The following is a 19,610-nucleotide window of genomic DNA, read 5'->3' as shown; positions in this document are numbered from 1 at the left end:
AGCTGTGAGGCGTGTCAAGGTGGTGTTGGGCATATTGTAACCGGCTTAGTAAAGGCTTCTTTCAAGCAACTCGACCATGCACCTCATTTTTGTTGATGTATTGTGCTGCTTAAAACAACCACGCTGTCTTTTTTCCAGAGCAGCTTGTATTTCTACTGAGGTTTCCAGTGGGTTTTTCTTTTTATCCCAAACTATTCTTCTGGCCATTGTGGCTGCAATCTTTCTTGGTCTACTTGACCTTTGCTTAGTATTAAGAGATCCCCAAATTTTCCAATTTCTGAAGTGATTGCAAAGTCTTGTTTAAAAAAACAAAAACAAACATGTTATACTTACCTGCCCTGTGTCGTGGTTTTGCACAAAGCAGCCCCAATCCTCCTCTTCTCGGGTCCCTCTTTTCTGCTCCTGATCCCTCCCTTCAGTAGAGTTCCCCCACAGCAAGCAGCTTGCTGTGGGGACACCCGAGCCAAGCTGCAGCTCCGTGTGTCCATTCAGACACAGAGCTGCCTTTCGGCCCTGCCCCTTCTCTCTCGTGATTGGCTTTCTGGCTGGCTGACTAGACAGAGATGGGGTTCAGATAAGTATCAGGGTATGCGGGGAGGCTGCTGCACACAGAAGGCTTTTTATCCTAATGCATAGATTGCATCAAGATTTAAAAAAAACATTCTGCCTTTACAACTCGGTACTGACTGGCATATTCAAGGCTTTGGGTCTCTTTTTATATCCTTTTCCATATTTATGAAGTTCCGTTGCCTTGTTATACAGGTCATTTGACTTTTTTTTTTTTTTTTTTTTTACTGCCCATGGTTTAATATCTAGCCTGCTCAGTGCATCTGCGTGAAATCTAACACTCATGGACCAGTCACAGATACACTAATTGCATTTAAAAAAAAAAAACACAGATGTGGGAAATTACCTGTGTCTATACCAAGGCCCAACATTCCAGGGTATGTAAACCTTTGATCAGAGGTGTTTGCGTGATTTCTGTTCTAATTTAAAAAGAAGCCAAACAACTATGTGATAAAAGCTTTATATAATCCCTATCCTTAAAAAAGAAAAAAAAAATCAGTCAGTTTCAATATCTATGTAAAAACTTGTAAAAAAAAAAAAAAGTGATTTCTGCCAGGGTATGCTAACTTGAGCACAACTGTATACTGTATGTTAACCGGTAAAGTGATTTCTAAATGATCCCTTTGTAAAACAGCCCCTTTAGTTTAAAATAGAGATGGAAGATAAAATCATTTGTGTACATATATAAATACATACATATCTCCCTCCCCTCCCTTTTTTTTTTTTTTTTTCATTTATTTATTTTTATTTATTTATTTTTTAAGTGATCACTTTCCCTCTGTTCTGAGCTGCGGTGGAGAAATGGCAACACACTGATCTTCAATGTGAAAGGCAGTGTCGGGGGGGATGGTTTGCCAGGACAAGTCTGATCATTGGAGGAGAGCAGGCAGAGTTCCCAGCATATCTAGAGAACTGACCACAGTGTGTTCACTAAGTGTGTGCTTAGTGTGGTCAGTTTTTATTAGGAAAGCAGAGGAGCTTGCAGGAACACAAGGGATTTCACACAAAGTAAGCAATACAAAGAGAACAGGATACTTTTTCATACAAGAACATGATTACAGCAGGCACATTTTAAAAATATTGAATGTTGGATTTACATACTTTAGCAACTTGCTAAAAAGAAATATTCTTTAGCAAGGAACAAACATTCAACATTAATAATTATGCTACCAAAATTGGTGTGTGCTGTGAATTGCCTTCAGCATTACTCCTGGTTCTTGTTGGTGGCTGCCATTTTTGCTAAAGCTGAGAGCACCTTAACAGCAGTAAATGAGAAAGCAGAACCAAGCCCACCTATTTAACTGTTTCACAAAATTGTTGCATTCCTGGATGCCTGGAATTGTGAGCTGACGCATTTACTTGTGTCCTGAACTGTCATACCATCAATGGCTGGTGTCCTACCTGATGCACATGTACAGCATTATGGCAGTTGCAGGTCAAACAGAAGCTGCTTTCTTGGCTGTAAAGGATAGGAGTGTTTATATCTGCTTTGGGGCTATCAGCAGATCGGCCTCTACAAACTCAACAGTACCTAAAACATTCCTAAAAATGGCAGAGCAACTGAGCATGTACAGACCAGGGTGAGAAAATTTATTGCTGGATTTTAAACACTGAAGACCCTTTTTCTCTTACGTCCTCCGACAGTCGCCGCCCTCTTCATATTCGTCACAATGGGGTATTAGACTTTGCTCCGAAGGAGTAGCTAGGCAACAGAATATGTCAATATAAAAGTTTTAACACATCCCACCCCCAGGGGGTGGTCCCCTCAGTCAATACCCTCCCACTTCCTGTATCCATACTCCAGTTTCAATGTCTAGCTTGTCAGGAGTAGCTGGATGTCTCTATGCTGGGGCATTTGTCTCAGCCTTGTCTCTATTCTTTTTTGATTTTGTTTGAGTTTTTTCTCTCTGTTTGCTTAGCTGTTCATTTTGCCAGCGTTAGTTGTTCTTCTGATGAAGAGGATTCGTGCGGGCTGGGACTCGGGCTGATCCCCCTGATCGCAGGTTGTGGGTCAGTGGTTTTCCCGGCCTGCCATCGAGCGTTCAGCCAGGTATCGCTCCTGGCACAGTGAACGACCCATCCCTGTTCGGTGCAGGGATGCTTGGTGAGGTGGCTACCTCACTGGACGCTGTGTGGTTTCTTAACCCCGGTTTCGTGCGTCCTGGATGCGACTCTCCCTGCCTCATGTGCTGCGGTTTGTTCGCCTGTGCGGGTCCCCCGCGTCATTAGAAGGTAAGTGTACTTATGTGGGGACCTGTCTGTCGGGGGGGGGTGTCAGTCTGGGACTGTGTAACCTGCCTCTATTCACACTATTTGGCTCCCTGTCATTCTGCCTGCAAGCTGTGGGCTGCAGGAGGGGGGGCTGTGTGGCACTGTGTGTCTGCCTGTTAATGTGTGAAGCGCTGTGTGCTGTGGGGCATGCTTTTGGTCATGTTGGGGGTACTGTACAGCGGTCGCTGCGGCGACCTGCCATGTTGCTTTTTACATGGGTGATGTTGTTACATCGCGGAGCGGCGTTTTCGGCGCCAAGCGCCGCCATTTTGCCTGCTTCGCCCCGGCCGCATGTTTTCAATGCGGGCGGCCATTTTCTTGTAGCCTCTCATAGGCTTTACAAGAGCGCCCTGATTGCATCACTTCCTCTTTCCTGATGTGCACCGATCGAAACAGCAGCTACTACAGGGGTCCCCTCAGGTTTTATCTTTTCTATCTGCCTGTATCCATTGCCTGTGTTTCTGTGCTATCCCTGTGGGGGTCTCATTAGGCTTGTGTGTGTGGCGGTGGGCTGCGCTCGCCGCGCTTGTTAAGGGGGCTGTTAACCCTTTCTTGTCAGCATAAGTTTTGTGGGGCAATGGATTCTCAGGAGGGCAAATTTCCTGCCACATTGGTGGGTAGCCAGGGGACTGCTGTTTCTCCCCCAGGGGGGGATTTGGCTGTGATTGTGGCTAATCTTGCTGCCCAGGTGCAAATGCTGGTGGCTGCTCAATCCACAAAAAGGTCCAGAGTTTCAAATTCCTCTGATTCAGAGGGTGATGGTGCGGGGGCTGATATGGCCGGGGTCTCCTTGTCGGGGTCCCGTTCCTCCCTGGATCTTGTGGGGTCCGAGGTGGAGGCTGAGGGTGCATGCGGTGTCTAGGTCTGATGGTCTCGGCTTTCGAGGCAATTCCCTTTGCCCAGTTTCACACGAGGGGTCTCCAAGCGGAGATTCTGTCCAGGTGGGACGGGCGTCCGCAGTCTCTGGATGTCCAGATTGCGTTGAGCCATTGCACCAGAAGGGATCTTCTGTGGTGGCTCCAGTCCCCGGCGGTGTCGGGGGGGAAAGTCTTTTCGTCCTCTTTCATGGACGGTGATCACCACGGATGCCAGCCTGTCGGGCTGGGGTGGTGTTCTGGGCGTTCTGTCCGCCCAGGGGACTTGGTCGGAGGAGGAATCCTCCCTTCCGATCAACATTCTGGAGTTGCGTGCGATAAATCTCTGCCTTCACCGTTGGACGGACAGGCTGCGCGGCTGTCCGGTTCGGGTGCAGACGGACAATGCCACGGCGGTGGCTTACGTCAATCACCAAGGGGGCACCAGGAGTGCCCGAGCGGCTCGGGAAGTGGCCGACATTCTTTCTTGGCCCGAGACTCATGTCCCGGCGATATCGGCGGTACACATTCCGGGGGTGGAGAACTGGCAGGCGGATTATCTGAGTCGCCAGACCCTGGATCAGGGGGAATGGTCTCTCCACCCGGCTGTCTTCCAGATGTTGTGCGCGAAGTGGGGTCTTCCGGAAGTGGACCTGTTCGCGTCTCGTCTGAACAACAAGGTGAAAAGGTTCGTGGCAAGGACGCGCGATCCTCGGGCAGACGCGTCCGACGCGTTGGTAGCCCCGTGGCACCAGTATCGGCTGCTGTATGCGTTTCCGCCGATTCAATTGCTGCCCAGGTTCCTTCGCAGGTTGAACTCTGAACCACACACGGTGATTCTTGTGGCACCGCGGATCTCGTGACCCTGGCGGTCGACGCTCCTTGGCGTCTGCCTCTTCGGGAAGATCTCTTGTCTCAAGGGCCGATATTCCATCCTGCTTTACAGTCGCTGGCTTTGACGGCCTGGCTGTTGAAACCGAGGTCCTGAAGGATAGGGGTCTCTCTCCGGAGGTTATTCACACTTTGATTAACGCGAGGAAGTCTTCCTCGGGGAAGGTCTATCACCGTACTTGGAAGGCCTATTTTGTCTGGTGTGAGTCCAGGGGGTTTTCACCTCGCACATACTCTGTGTCTAGGGTGTTGTCCTTCCTTCAGACTGGTGTCGACCAGCGTATGGCGTTGGCTACGATCAAGGGTCAGGTGTCTGCGCTGGCCGTTCTCTTTCAACGTCCTGTGGCGTCTAACTCTTTGGTTAGTACCTTTGTTCAAGGGGTGCGACATCTGGTCCCTCCTAGGAGGGCACCTTTATTTCCTTGGGACTTGAATCTTGTGCTGTCCGTGTTACAACATGCTCCTTTTGAACAGATCAGGCAGATCTCGTTGTCCATGTTGTCCAAAAAAGTCGCTTTTTTGGTGGCGATCACTTCGGCTCGTAGGGTTTCGGAGCTGGCGGCTTTGTCCTGCAAGTCTCCGTACTTGGTCCTTCATCTAGATAAGGTGGTCTTGCGGCCCAACCCTTCTTTTCTTCCGAAGAGAGTTTCGGATTTTCACATCAATGAGGACATTGTCCTGCCTTCGCTCTGCGCGAAGCCCAAACATCCGAAGGAGGTGGAGCTGCATTCCTTGGATGTTGTTCGGGCGATTAGGGTTTACCTGAAATCGACTGAATCTTTCCGCAAGTCGGATTCCTTGTTTGTCCTTCCTGAGGGACCTCGGAAGGGCTTGGCTGCGTCGGCCTCTACCATTGCCAAATGGATCAGACAGACTGTGGAACAGGCCTATTCTTTGAGGGGAAAAATTCCCCCTGTGCCTGTGAAGGCGCACTCTACAAGATCTCTGAGTACGTCTTGGGCCTGTCGTCATGGGGTTTCTGTGGCCCAGGTGTGTAAGGGGGCGACTTGGTCGTCCGTTCACACCTTCACAAAATTCTACAGAGTGGATGTTCAGGCATCGGCAGATGCTTCTTTTGGCCGCAAGGTTCTTAGTGCGGCAGTTCCTTAGAGCCTCTTGTATGGGCTTCTTGGCTGTTTGGGATACATGTTGTTATCCCTGGGTTATTTGTTTTCCTGGGATTTTTTGCTCTGTTGAGCAAGTTTTTTCTTCTGTTGCCCAGATGGTTTCCTTCCTTTGGTAAGGTTCCTTTCTCTGCTGTGGAGACGGCGTTGCCTGGGGCGCGGCTGCGTTTCCCACCCCTCATGTTTGCACTGCTTTGGGACGTCCCCATTGTGACGAATATGAAGAGGGCGGCGACTGTCGGAGGACGTAAGAGAAAACTGAATTTTTGTAAAATCTTACCTGTAAAATTCCTTTCTCTGAGTCCTCCCGACAGTCGCCGCCCCCGCCCCTCTTTTGGGGTTGATTGTACTCTCTACTGCTATTCCACTGAAACTGGAGTATGGATACAGGAAGTGGGAGGGTATTGACTGAGGGGACCACCCCCTGGGGGTGGGATGTGTTAAAACTTTTATATTGACATATTCTGTTGCCTAGCTACTCCTTCGGAGCAAAATCTAATACCCCATTGTGACGAATATGAAGAGGGCGGCGACTGTCGGAGGACTCAGAGAAAGGAATTTTACAGGTAAGATTTTACAAAAATTCCGTTTTTTTGTGTTTTACATTGCTATACCTGCAGAAGGGGCCAGCCTGGAGTGTAGTGAGACTTTAAGTGTAGCCAGCCTCTAGTGGGACTTAATTTTCTGACTAAAGTTCCACTTTTAAATGCAAGTGTAAACCATTGACTATGCCAGGTGGTCAGGACTGGGTCTGCAAGTTAGTGTATTGTTTTTTTTTCACAAATTGAAATTGATAACCGCCCTTTTAAATGCTGGTGGCAAATCGCAAATGTATTAAATAAAGGTTGGCATTGTTTTAATGTATTTTGTGTTGCACTGTTAGGATTCAAATCCTATGTATGATAGATAGATATATATATATATATATATATATATATATATATATATATATATATATATATATATAAAATGTATGTGTTGTGCTTAGTATAGTGGCTTTAGGATTTTTTTTCCCCACATTTTTGCAGTTCCTCAAACAACTGGGTGTTGGCTCCAGCTGGCAGTTTGTTGATGTCTATGGCCTTGACCCTGAGCTCCTAAGCCTGGTCTCACGGCCTGTTTGTGCTGTGCTACTACTCTTCCCTGTAACAGAAAAGGTGAGAATTTTTTTGTTTGTACTGTGTTTCCATACATGCTGCAATTATTTACCTTCTGCTTTCTGCACATTCTATTTAGTGCTGATGGGTCATATCCTTCTAAAATCTAGGAGCCTGCCTCAAAATATTAGGAGTAAAAACAATTTGAAAACCACAGTATTATGTGTATACACTTCTTTTTACTACATCCTCCATAGCAGCCACATATACAATATGTTTGTATATGTGTTCGTATTATGTAGTAACAATAACTACAATCTGACACTAGATCTGAGAGGTGGGGCGTTGTGATTGATTACCACTGTCTGGCCGCTGGAAGGCACATTGGTAACTGTTGAATGCATATACTATCAGGGACAGCAGGTTGGCCTAGTGGCAGGGCCTGGTTACCTCTTTGGGATGGCAACCATAGTAACAAATACTTTTAACAGGGGACATTTCTAATTACTGTGGCAACCTTGCTGCTAGGATTTGCCCAGCCTGATGTAGGTATTGATTTGAGTGAATAATAAATTTATTATACTGGATGTACAGTCAGTCTAGAGTAGCTGCCATGTTTATTTAGAGGTAGGTGGTCAGGGGGGCGGTTCTGTTTAACCATCCTCTTTTATGTCATGCTGTATTGACTAAGTCTAAACCAGGCCATTACTTGTTATGGGTATTGTCAGTTTTTACAATGTAAATATCGATTGTCTTCGTTTGTAATAGGAATTTTGTCATGTATGTATGTATGTATGTATGTATGTATGTTGCGGGAGGTTGGCAACCCTCCTGTGAGGTTTTTACTTTATCCAGAGCTCCCTTAATTGTATAGTAACAATCTTTTTTGCTAGACCAGATGGGAAGGAAGATCCGACGGGGTACGTAAATGTAAAGCTGATGAGGGATTCTAGTAGTCTTAACTTACTTACTATACTGGTACATTGTTCTGGCCGGATCCGGGGGGGGGGGGGGGTGCTGGGGTGGGCAACCCTCCCTCCAGATTCCGGTTGTGTCCCCCCCAAGCCCCCCCCCCCCCCCCCAAAGCCAACAGCTGCCTTCCTCCACCCTGGACACTGTGTCTGGCCACTGAACGATTACTTTAAACAGCTACATTTTCCCTGTCTGTGCCGCCTTGTATACATAATGATGATCAGCTGGACAAGGGAGCCCAGTGGGGTGGGAGAGGCTGCCTAGAACACTCCCGTCATCTAATATAGTTGGGTTGTCCCTCGGATCTACAATATCTCTCGCCTACAGACTTCTTCACTGAAGCTGACCCCGCAGCTGAAGAGGAAAACACAGCAGCCTGGGGAGTTTTTGATTACAAGCCATGAGGTAACACCATATACTGCCCTAACCTGACACTATGCCACAACTATATTGCTCTGACCTGCCACTATACCACCAATATATTGCCCTAACCTGCCACTATACCACCAATATATTGCCCTAACCTGCCACTATACCAACAATATATTGCCCCATACTACCTTAACCTGCCACTAGCCCACCACTATACACTTCCACCATACACTGCTACTATATTATACTGATCACTATCCTCTGCCCTGCAGACCCCTGTACACTGCTCTAAAAGCTTACGGCCTCTGTACACTACACTGCCCTGGTGACCTCCTGTACACTGTCCTGCATACCTCCCATCCTCTGTCCCTCTGACATTTTTTTTTACTGCACCCCACATCAGAGAGGTTAGAACCAGCCACGTATGTCCTCCCGCTTATGTGCCTCGCATCCTCCCTCTGGGGCATGTGGTGACATGATATGCAACCATTGCTTCTACTGACACAGCGGTGCTCGGTATCTGGCCACTGTGATTGGCCCAGATACCACTTTTCACCTAGTATACAACAGTGGTGGATGGAATCCGTTCATTACATCATTACTATTGTATGTGACTTGTAAATGGTCACAGTGATCACGTGGTACCTGGGTCAATCAGTGCACCCTGTACCATGTGACAGCTGTGGCCAGTCACTGCATCACAATAGTAAACAATGAGTCATGAATGTAAGTGACGGTTCAAATAATTGCTGTTAGAGTGCTCATCACTGTAACACGCAATCACGGCATTTAAAAAAAAAAAAAAGAAAAAATGATTACATTTCTTAATTTTCCAAAAAGTTGTGACAAGTTACAACTTTAAAAAACTCGCCATGCCTCTTACTAAATACCTTGGACTGTCTGCTTTCCAAAAAGGGGTAATTTTGGGGGATATTTGTACTGTCCTGGCATCTTAGAGCTTTAAGAAATGAGATTAGTACATCAGGATTGGTCAATTTTTAAATATACTGTACTGTATATTCTATAGTTCATAGACTCAATTGCTTTCACAGACTGAACAATATACACTGATTTGGTTATCTTGCACAAAGAAATGTAGCAGAATACATTTTGGCCTAAATGTATAAAAGATTATTTGCTTGCAAAATTTTATAACCGAAACTAAGATAAACGTGTTTTTATTTAAATATTTCTTCGTTTTTATATAGCAAAAAGTTTAAAAAAAAAATGTGGTACTTCAATTCCAACAAAAAGCTCTATTTGTGTGAATAAAATTATATAAATTTAATTTGGGTACAGTGTTGCATGGCTGAGCAATTGCCAGTTAAAGTAGCGCAGTGCCGAATAGCAAAAAAACAGTCTGGTCATGAAGGGGGTAAAACCTTCTAGAGGTTAATTGGTAAAGCTTATTGTATGTAGCCTATTCATGAAGTGGAATCCTGGTACAATATCATTTTCAAAAGAGTTTTTAATTGTGTTAATCCAGTTTTGTGATCCAGGCAACACAGAGCTAGACAGCAGAGCCAGGCTTTTTAGGGTCACCAACCTGCTTCCATCATGTGAGTCGACAGTGAAGGGAGAAGTAGTAAAAAAAAAAAAAGACCAAAAAGACAGAGGTTGCAATAAATTAGCTCAACACTGGTTTGTGAAAAATTAGAAAAAATCTTTGAGTTAATGAAAAAAATGTTTTAATAAAAGGACCATTTACAGTAATGGTATCAGACTAAAACAAAAGGACCTGTGAGATCTCTCCCAAAAGTAACCAACTCGTCATACTCATTAAAAACACTGAGAGCACAATATCACTCCACCCCACGCCCAAGGCCACCCCAACCCACACAGACCACCCAGCAAAGTAGCAATGCACCGAAATGGGGGATCAATAATGATGTAGTTCTCTGATGAATAGCTGAAAGTGTCAGATTCAGTAGAATGAGATCACAAATTTTCTCAATACTCTGATCCCCTAACTGGAATTCAGGCTCCTGGGAACTATTGGCTCTAGGATAGGAGCGACTGGGTATCACGACAGTGGAAAGGATGGATTATATATGGAATATGCCACTCTTGAGGTCCTGAAGAAGCGTGCGGGGGCACGTGAAACGCGTTGACGTCACGCTTGGGGTTTGTCACTCCACCCGGCACATGCGCCTTCCCGCAGACCCGGCCAACGCTCAGGGGCACGCTTTTTGGCCAGAGACACTTGGAAAGAATCTGCAACAGAGGACACAATTCACACAAGACAAACCAGCCACAGCTCAGCTTGCTTACCCTCCGGCTCATCACCCAGTGAACACTCGCTTACCGGCACCTGTTTTGCAAGAATTTGCCTATATCGAGCTGATCACTGACAAACATCTCTACTGTTTTTCCTGCCATGGTCTGGTAAGAGGAACTCTTTAATCATATTGATGTAATATCCTGGCGGATACACCAAACTGTGCAATGTGCTCACTGGACATTTTTTTAACTTGCAGGCAGACGATCAGCCTGCAGTCTGTATGTCCACTGCTAAATGAAAGCGATTTTGTTCACTAGCTTGGGACTTGCACACAGTCGGTTCTCATAGCGAACTACTATTCAGGAGTTAACCAACAGAGGGTGTAGCTGAGTGAGCTGTCTTATCATTCAATATCCGCTTGATAGAATGGACTTGCAGTTCATGACATTGCGATTACACTGTGGAGCCCTGAGCATGGACAGCGGGCTTGGATCATATAGAGGTTTGACCTAATCCTCACTCTGAATCCAAAATTCATATCTGAGCCCCCTCAGGAGGTCCTGACACTTCAGTGTTTAACTATATGGAAATGGCACAGCTACTCTCAGACACAAGGGGGCAATACCATCCCCACTCATTCACTTTGTAGGAGTGGCATATTCCATATATAATCCATGCTTTCCACTGTTGTGATACCCAGTCCCTCCTATCCTAGAGCCAATAGTTCCCAGGAGCCTGAATTCCGGTTAGGGGATCCGAGTATTGAGAAAATTTGTGATCTCATTCTACTGAATCATCTTACACTTTCAGCTATTTATCAGAGAATTACATCATTATTGATCCCCCATTTGGGTGCATTGCTACTTTGCTGGGTGGTCTGTGTGGGTTGGGGTGGCCTTGGGCACGGGGTGGAGTGATATTGTGCTCTCAGTATTTTTAATGAGTAGGACGAGTTGGTTACTTTTGGGAGAGATCTCACAGGTCCTTTTTGTTTTAGTCTGATTATATATATATATATATATATATATATATATATATATATATAAAATATGGTCCTTTTTATTAAAAACATTTTTTCTAATTTTTCACAAACCAGTGTTGAGCTAATTTATTGCAACCTCTTTGTCTTTTTGATCTTTTGTCAGATTTAATTGGTTGCTGGGCTCCCCTGTCTATTCCCGACCGATTGGTATGAAATTAGCAGTGGATATCCCCTACTTTATACTGTTGTGTGTGGGTTTGGTGCCCTGGGACACTTTTTTTTTTTTTTTTTTTTCTTCTTTGAGTGTTCAAGGGAGAAGTAGTACTCTGACGAGAAATATTGTCTATACATGGATGGAATGCCAACTTAATAAAATTGTCAACATCCCTTTTTCTAATGCAAAATGGACATGTACTGTAACTTTACCCTGTGACTTTAGAGGCAATTTACAATCCAGACAATGTCTTAAGAGTCAATATAGTTCCACCTTTATTTAAACACATATAAAATCAATTGTAAATTGACATTTCTCTTTCCTTCATGGACACAGTGTCCGCCTATCTTGACCGTTGGGTTATACTGCCCCCTACAGGAGAAGGACACTAGGCAGAAAAAGAACTGGACTATGCCTATAGGCAGTCCCAGGAGGTATACTCCCCTCACCCCCCCCCCCCTCAGCTTTAGGTACTCAGTTTTTTGTCTTTTTTTCTGCCTAGTCAGGAGTAAGGACTTAGTCCCTTGCTGGGATCTCTGGTCCTGGCAATTTTTTTCTTTTTAATTAGATTTTTTTCTCTTTTTTTTTTTTCCTTCTTCCTGTGAGATATACAATCAACTGCCAGATTGGGCGACGGACTGAATAATCTAGATCCAGTGGTCACCCCAGTTTGGCCAGCGAGCGGTCAGACCACAGCTCCGCACTAACTAGGTCAGCCGCGTCATAGCCCCACTGGATGGGGGCTGGCCTGTGAGTTAAACATCTCGTGAGGTCGCATACAACCGGGTTTTGGCCCCCGTCGCAGTGTTCCTCCTGGCCGACAGCCCCCCCAATTTGATGGCGAGGGGTTCTGTCTGGAGCGGTGCCCGTCTGGTTCCTTGTATGGTAACTGTGCCCCCCTCCCCCCCTGAGGGTTTTGGGGTGGATGTGGGTCCCTCCTGGGGACAGTTGGTTGCTTCCTCCCATTGGGCACCCCCTCCCTTGTATCCTGGTGGTCCTGTGGGTCATCAACCCCCCTCCACCTATAATTAGGTTGTATGGTGGTTTGGCCTACCTCCTGGGGCTGGGACAGGGTGCAGTACTGGCGATTGGGGGGGGGGGGGGCTCCTGCCACGGCCCCCCTTCCTTATCTGTGCCTGTGCCTTGTGGAGCCACCATTTTGTTGTAGCCTATATTGTGTAGGCTGGCGGCCATGTTTTTGTAGCCGTTGTGACCATTTTGCGTTAGTCCGGGATTGATATCAATGGTGGACATTACTGTGGAGCCTCACACAGATCAAACAAGTGAGGAGGAGAGCCGATCTTTGTTGCCAGCTGGAGATCAAGGAGTTTACAGCGTTTTCACTGCTTTACTCACACTGATCACCCAGCAAGTGTCCCCAGTGTACACACACCTGTCAGTGTCAAATCCACATCTGTCAGTGTACCAGTGATCATCTCCACATCAGCACTATCAGCAGTGCAGCATCCACATGTCTACACAAAGTCTCGCACATATGGTATCCCCATACTCTGAAGAAGTAGCAGAATATATTTTGGGGTGTAATTCTTTGCATGTACATGCTATGAATTTAGGAATATCTTATAAATTGACGACTTTTTTTTTTTTTTTTTTTTACACAATGTTCAGACTCATTGTCCCTTATATAATTTGCATTTTGGTGTTTACTTTCCAAAATGGGGTCATTCTGTGGGTGATTCCATTGTCCTGGTGCTCCAGGGTCTTAAAAAAAAAAAAAAATGTAATGTGTTGTCAGGAAATCAGAGGTGTAAATTATGCCCCTAGAAGACCTAGATGGTGCTCCTTGGATGTTGGGCCTCTCTATATGGCTAGGCTGTGAAAGTCTCACACATGGTATACCCGTACTTGGGAGGAGTGACCGAATGTATTTTGTGGTGTAATTTTAAGTATGCTTATGCCCATTGTGAGTTATAACTTGTTAATATGGCAATTTTGTGGAAAAAATAAGTCTCTATTTTCTTAAGAATTGTGGGGAAAAAATTACAACTTCAAAAAAACTCTCCAAACCACTTACTAAATACCTTGGACAGTCATTTTGTGGGGTATTTATACTGCCCTACATTTTCAGGCCTCAAGAAATTAGATGGGCAGTCAGTACATCAGGATTGAACAATTTTTATTGATGGCTTGTAGACACTATAACTTTCACACAAACCAATTATTATACACTTATTGGAATATTTTGTTCTACGTAAGACCTCTAGCAGAATACATTGTGGCTGAAATTCGTGCCTAAATTTTGATTTTATTGGATATTTTTTATAACCAAAAATAGTTTTTGTTGTATGTTGGTTGTTTTTTTTTTTTTTTCTTTTTCTATTGCAAAAAAAACAAACCTAGTGCTGATCAAATACCACCAAAAGAAAGCTGTATTTGTGTGAAAAAATTGTAAAAATTTAGCATGACTGAGTAAATGTCATTCAAAGTGTGACAGCACTAAAAGCTGAAAATTTGGTCTGGGCAGGAAGGGGAAAAGAGTGCCCAGTATTGAATTGGTTAAAGAAGTGACCATGTGTCTAGAAAGGTTGCGTTTGCTGTAGTGTTTGTTGTATTCTCTGTCAGTGGTTGTGGGATTTCCAACAAAATCCTTTTTTTAAATAAAGATTGTGACCTTGTGTAATCTTTTTCAGATTCCTGAAGAGAATTTATACTATGGCCGTGACTTATGATATTGTGTGTTTAAACGGTTGTTGTCCATAGCATCTAAACAGCCTCTCCCTGTTACCTGAGCTAGAAACTTAAAACGGAGGTCCTGACAATAGTGTGTCCTTTAGATGCTTCCATACCACAGAGGCTGGATTCATTATTCGTATCCTTGCCTGCTGGTAGTAGTAGTGGTTTGCTGAATTGGAAATGCTCTTTTATGATGGTCAGAATTTGTCTGAGGTGGGTTTTCTTGGCTTATCCTATGCTGTGAATGAATGAGGTTTTCCCCACATTGTTTCAAGTATAAATGAAGCAATAAATGACATTTGGTTGAAATTATTTATAAAATCTAAATTATTCAAATGTTTTTGTTTATTTTCCTTGTCCCCAGTATGAGTTATTTAAAACGGAGGAAGAAGAAAAAATTAAATCCCACGGTCAAGATGTGGACTCCTCGGTTTACTTCATGAAGCAAACAATAAGCAATGCCTGTGGAACAATCGGCCTTATTCATGCAGTGGCAAACAACAGAGAAAAGCTTCTTTTTGGTAAGTAGAACATTTTTCCAAAATACAACTAAAATTTTAACCACCAGGTGGTGCTGCAGTACCAACTTAGATGTGCTCTTTGCAGCCTTAATAGCTGCTTATTTCTCTCAGGGACACACTGGTAACTTACTTTCAGATAAAGATATTCCTTGTGAAGTAAAGTAAAATTTTATTTAAAAAAAATTTAATTTTTTTTTGTTCTTTGTTCATGAAAAATTGTCAGGTAATAAGAAATACTATGGAGGAATTTTGCCGGGGCTGGAGTAGTTGGGCAGTAACCAGTCTTCTAACTTCATCTTCTTCAGTTAAAGCGGTGTTCGCCCCCCCTCCAAAAATAAAAAGTCAGCAGCTACACATACTGTAGCTGCTGACTTTTAATATTAGGACACTTACCTTTCCTGGAGTTTCCATCGGCTGTTGGGTGCTGCTGCCATTGCCGGTAAGGGAACCCAGCAGTGAAGCCTTTGCGGCTTCACGGCCGGGTTGCTACTGCGCATGCATGAAGCGCGCTGCGTTCGGTAATTGGCCAGGAAGCAGAGGGAGGAGTAGGGGGCCGTACAAAAACAGGTCCCCCGCTCCCCCCTCCCTCCCTGAAAGGTGCCAAATGTGGCACTGGAGGGGGGGGGGTGGAGACAGGTGAGAGGAAGTTCCACTCTTGAGTGGAACTCTGCTTTATGCTTTGAAAATGAAAGGTAAAAGCTGATTGGTTGCCATGCAAAGTTGCTTCTGATCCTGTTTTCTCCAGTCTTAGTACATCCTTTTCTGAGTTGGCCTAAAATGATTCTCCTAGGTTACAGAAATAAAACCTAAGACCTCATGCACACTGCTGGTCCTAAACTCACGTTTAGGAGCTTTTGACTTTTTTTTTTTTTTTTTGTTCGCAAAAGCCCATGATCTCCACTCAATAAAAGCCTATGTGTCCATGCACACACAGGCATGCAGCAAAGTTTAAAGGCTGTAAAAGTACCTCTTCTGAATGCAGAAGAATCACGTTTAGGAGAGGAGCCTTTTGGGCATAAAAACGCTAAACGCACATAAAGGTGCCTAAACGCTAGAATGGCCAGAATAGATTCAAATTCTGACATGAAATAAACTCAATGCTGCTAAACTCTCATAAGTTAGGTGAGTTTAATGCTGATTTTCTCCTGTCATGAGAAACCGCATTTACAATAAACCAGTGTGCATGAAGCCTAAAGCTGTCTAGTTTATGAAATTAGGAACTAAAATACAAGCTGGTTAGACTGGCAGGGGGTATGCCAGTTCATTTTTGGAAGTCTATTTGCTCAGGATGTGTTTTTAGCACTTTTATGATTTAAAACATTGCTGTATTTTGCTAAGTAAAGTATTTGCATATTTCTGGGTCAGTGACTCATTGAACCACCATCAGGATGACCGCTCTGTAAAACTTTCATTTTATTACTAGAAAAATCTTGATTTCCCTATCCTTGGTACTAAGCCCTCCCTATCCTTTGAAGGAGGCCCCTTTCATTGGCAAATGGGGGCACATGGGGATGGCAGGTGGGCATTATTTACTCACCTAAAGTCATGGGCATTCAAGCCCTTAGAGAAGGGCTCTGAGCAGTGTGCTCTGACTAACAAAAGAATGTCGTATGTTTTTAAAATTAACTTCTAATTTTTAAAGTTTAAATGGTGGACATGGTTTGCTGTAAAAGCAGCAGTGGGGAAGTCGTTCTCTCCACCAATGGTGAGACATTGGATTAAAGCAGTGAATGAGAAGGCATGTGGAGGAGCTTGCAGAATCTGTAAAAAGACAGATTCCATAAAACCTGGAGTGGATGGATTAATTTCACCTCAGCAGTGAAATATAAGGCATGCTTTCCCTGATCCTGTGTCCAAAATATCATCATTTTTAATATGGTGGTCAATCTTTTTTGTGTTTATTTTTTTGTTGTGCTTTTCATTTATTTTGATTTGTTTAGTTATTTATTTTTGGAGGGTGGGGGGGGGGGGTTAAGAGGAAATTATGCGGGGCTCTGTATCAGAGCCATGAGGCGGGGATACATGGGTGCATTGTAAATGTGTATTCTGTACTTGACAATTAGATTGTATAGCGTATATCTATAGTTGTTTTGATCTGTTGGCTCACTTTGATCTTCTCCAGTGTATTATGCCACAAAGTCAAGATCTGGAACCTTAATTTTTTCCCAATATTTTATACCGCAGATTCCAGCACTATAATAAACTGCTTTCTGCTGTGTAATCACCCCAGAGATCAGGAATTGTTCAAAGTGCTAAATAGCTGTTAAATCAAGGGGCGTTTTGATTATTGAAATTACCATTTACAGTTAGACCCCTACATCTCTTATCTTTGTGGATTTGTGTCTAAATATTTTACCACCACCAAAACAAAGGCCTACATGTGAGGACTGAAATGTCAGTGACCCTAATAAGGTGGTCTAATCATAATTGCCAAAAGTCTGGTTTTCTTTGATGTGTGTTTTTCATTTTTTATTTTTTTAGAAAATGACTCTGCTTTGAAAAAGTTTATAGATGAATCCCTTTCATTGAGTCCTGATGAAAGAGCCAAGTTTCTAGAAAGAGATGAAGTAAGCAAACATTTTTTTATTTTATTTAATTGAAATAATCGTTCCAGCGTTTAACCACTAAATTTCTAACTTCCTGTGCCCTGATGGTTGGATAGAGGCATTTTCAGGCTGGGTTCACACTTGTGCGAGTTGGATGTTGGTTTCACCGCATCCAATCCGGATGACAGGAGAGTGTGACCGTCTGTCAATAGAGCCGGCTCACACACCTCCGGGGAGGCCGTGGTCAGCACTGGAAGAGCGTCCTGTTCGTCTTTGGCTCAGTTTTCAGGTCCAAATTCAGACCTTATTCGCACCTGAAACGGAGAACAGGGATGCACCGAACCCCCTAGTGTGAACTGTGACCTCAGCTAGTGTGTACCCAGCCTCAAGGTGGTAAAACCATTAAAAATAAGGATCCTTTCAGGTTTTCTCTCATTTAACCACTTTTGGACCACCCTGGCAGATTTACTGCTACAGGATGGCCCTCCTGTGCAGGATTACACGTGTGGGTGTGTTTGTCTTCACTTAGGCTTACAGGAGGCGCATCTCTTCTGCAGCAATTAATCACTGCAGAAGCTGATCTGCGGGTGCTGGTCAGTGGATGTCACATTGTCAAGGCTGCTAGATAACTATAATCACAATGTTTTATAATGTATAATTTCGGAATGAACTTCTGTCTGTAAAGGAGGGCATTTTAAAGCGGAGTACCATCCTAAAAATGAACTTTTCACCATCCGCTTGCTTTAATTTACCTGAAAAACAATTGGATAATTTAATTTTTTTTTTTTTTTTTTTTTGTTATTCACTTACCTTGTTTTTAAAGAAAATATACTTTACCTTCCTTCCTCCCTCTGCGGACGCGCCGTCACTTCCTTCTTGCATTGACTCCTGGGAGATGAGCGTCATCGATCCCAGGAGCCCCCCCCCCCTTCCGTGGCTTTGCTCGGGGCTCCCGTCCCACCGGGAGCCCCTAGCACCCAGCCGGCGCGTCCGCCGGCTGGATGGAGTCCCGATGAATGCCGGAAACGGCATCGATCGGGTCTCCGATGACGTAACCCGGAGGCGGCGTCCATGACGTCACTTCCGGGTTACTGTGCTGCAAAAGGCGGCAGATTTGAAAAACGGCTGTATGCAAAAATGCCATTTTTGGCGTTTTGCATACAGGGAAGTGTAGTGGAGGGGTCTAGGGTCTTTTAGACCCTCGATCCCTCCATAAAGTGTACCTGTCACTACATATTGGTGTCACAAGGGATGTTTACATTGCTTGTGACAGCAATAAAAGTGATCAGATTTTTTTTTTTTTAAAAAACCTGTAATAAAGTTAAACAAAAAAAGTCGGGCCGCGAATGAAATCGCTGTTCAAACCACACATGCGAGGTATCGCCGCGATCGCCAGAGCGTGGGCAATAATTTAAAAAAAAGAGCTACACTCTAACTCTAAACTGGTAACCGTTAAATAAATTTAAAGCATCGCAGATTGAGATCTCTATTGACCGTAGTTTGTCGCCATCCCACGGGGGGGCGCAATTTTAAACCGTAACATGTTGGGTATCTATTTACTTGGCGTGACATCTTTCACAATATACAAAAAAAATGGGCTAACTTTACTGTTTAGTATTTTTTAAATGCAGTGAAATGTGATTTTTCAAATTTTTTCCAAAAAAAATGGCGTTTTAAAGACCGCTGCGCAAATACCGCGTGACAAAAAATTTTGCAATGACCGACCTTTTATTCTCCAGAGTCTTTGCTAAAAAAATATATATAATGTTTGCGGGTTTTAAGTAGTTTTCTAGCAAAAAATACTGATTTAAACTTGTAAACAAAAAGTGTCAAAAATAGGCTTAGTGGTAAAGTGGTTAAGGTCTCCTGACCCCCTGACATGCCACATTTGGCATGTCATTTTTGGGGGAGGGGGTAGCGGGTACCTAGATTTGACAGGTACCCGCTCCCACTTCTGCTCGGGTCACCTAGGCGGCTTGAGGGGAAGTTCTCACCATCTCCCTCCCTGCAGTCTTCTGGGACACGTCACAGGTCCCAGAAGATTGCCCGTCCACTCAGGACGTGCAGTGCGCACCCGGCTGTTGAGCCACAAGCTGTAACAGCCGGGTGCCCACGAGATGCCAGCACCGCAGAGGGGAAGATCCGAGGCTCCTGCCGGCCGCATCGATGGACCATGGGACAGGTGAGTGTGTGCTTATTAAAAGTGATCAGCTACACTTTTTGTAGCTCCTGACTTTTAATTAACACAAAAACGGGCGGAACTCCGCTTTAAACACTAAGCCTT

General features: G+C 44.3%; 1 protein-coding gene across 1 annotated transcript in view; it reads left to right on the top strand.

The window, feature by feature from the left end:
- UCHL3 (ubiquitin C-terminal hydrolase L3) overlaps nt 1-19,610 on the top strand; it is a gene marked incomplete at its 5' end in the record, with an annotated part of 129,650 nt that overhangs the window by 31,238 nt on the left and 78,802 nt on the right. Inside the window, 3 exons of the mRNA XM_082248132.1 lie at nt 6,736-6,864; nt 14,624-14,780; nt 17,262-17,347. Of these exons, the coding sequence (XP_082104258.1) occupies nt 6,736-6,864; nt 14,624-14,780; nt 17,262-17,347 (372 nt within the window). The remainder of the gene's footprint in view (nt 1-6,735; nt 6,865-14,623; nt 14,781-17,261; nt 17,348-19,610) is intronic.

The sequence above is a fragment of the Pelophylax lessonae genome (genome assembly GCF_965119305.1).
Source record: "Pelophylax lessonae genome assembly, chromosome: 2".
Taxonomy (NCBI): domain Eukaryota; kingdom Metazoa; phylum Chordata; class Amphibia; order Anura; family Ranidae; genus Pelophylax; species Pelophylax lessonae.
This window is presented reverse-complemented; position numbering and strand designations above follow the sequence as displayed.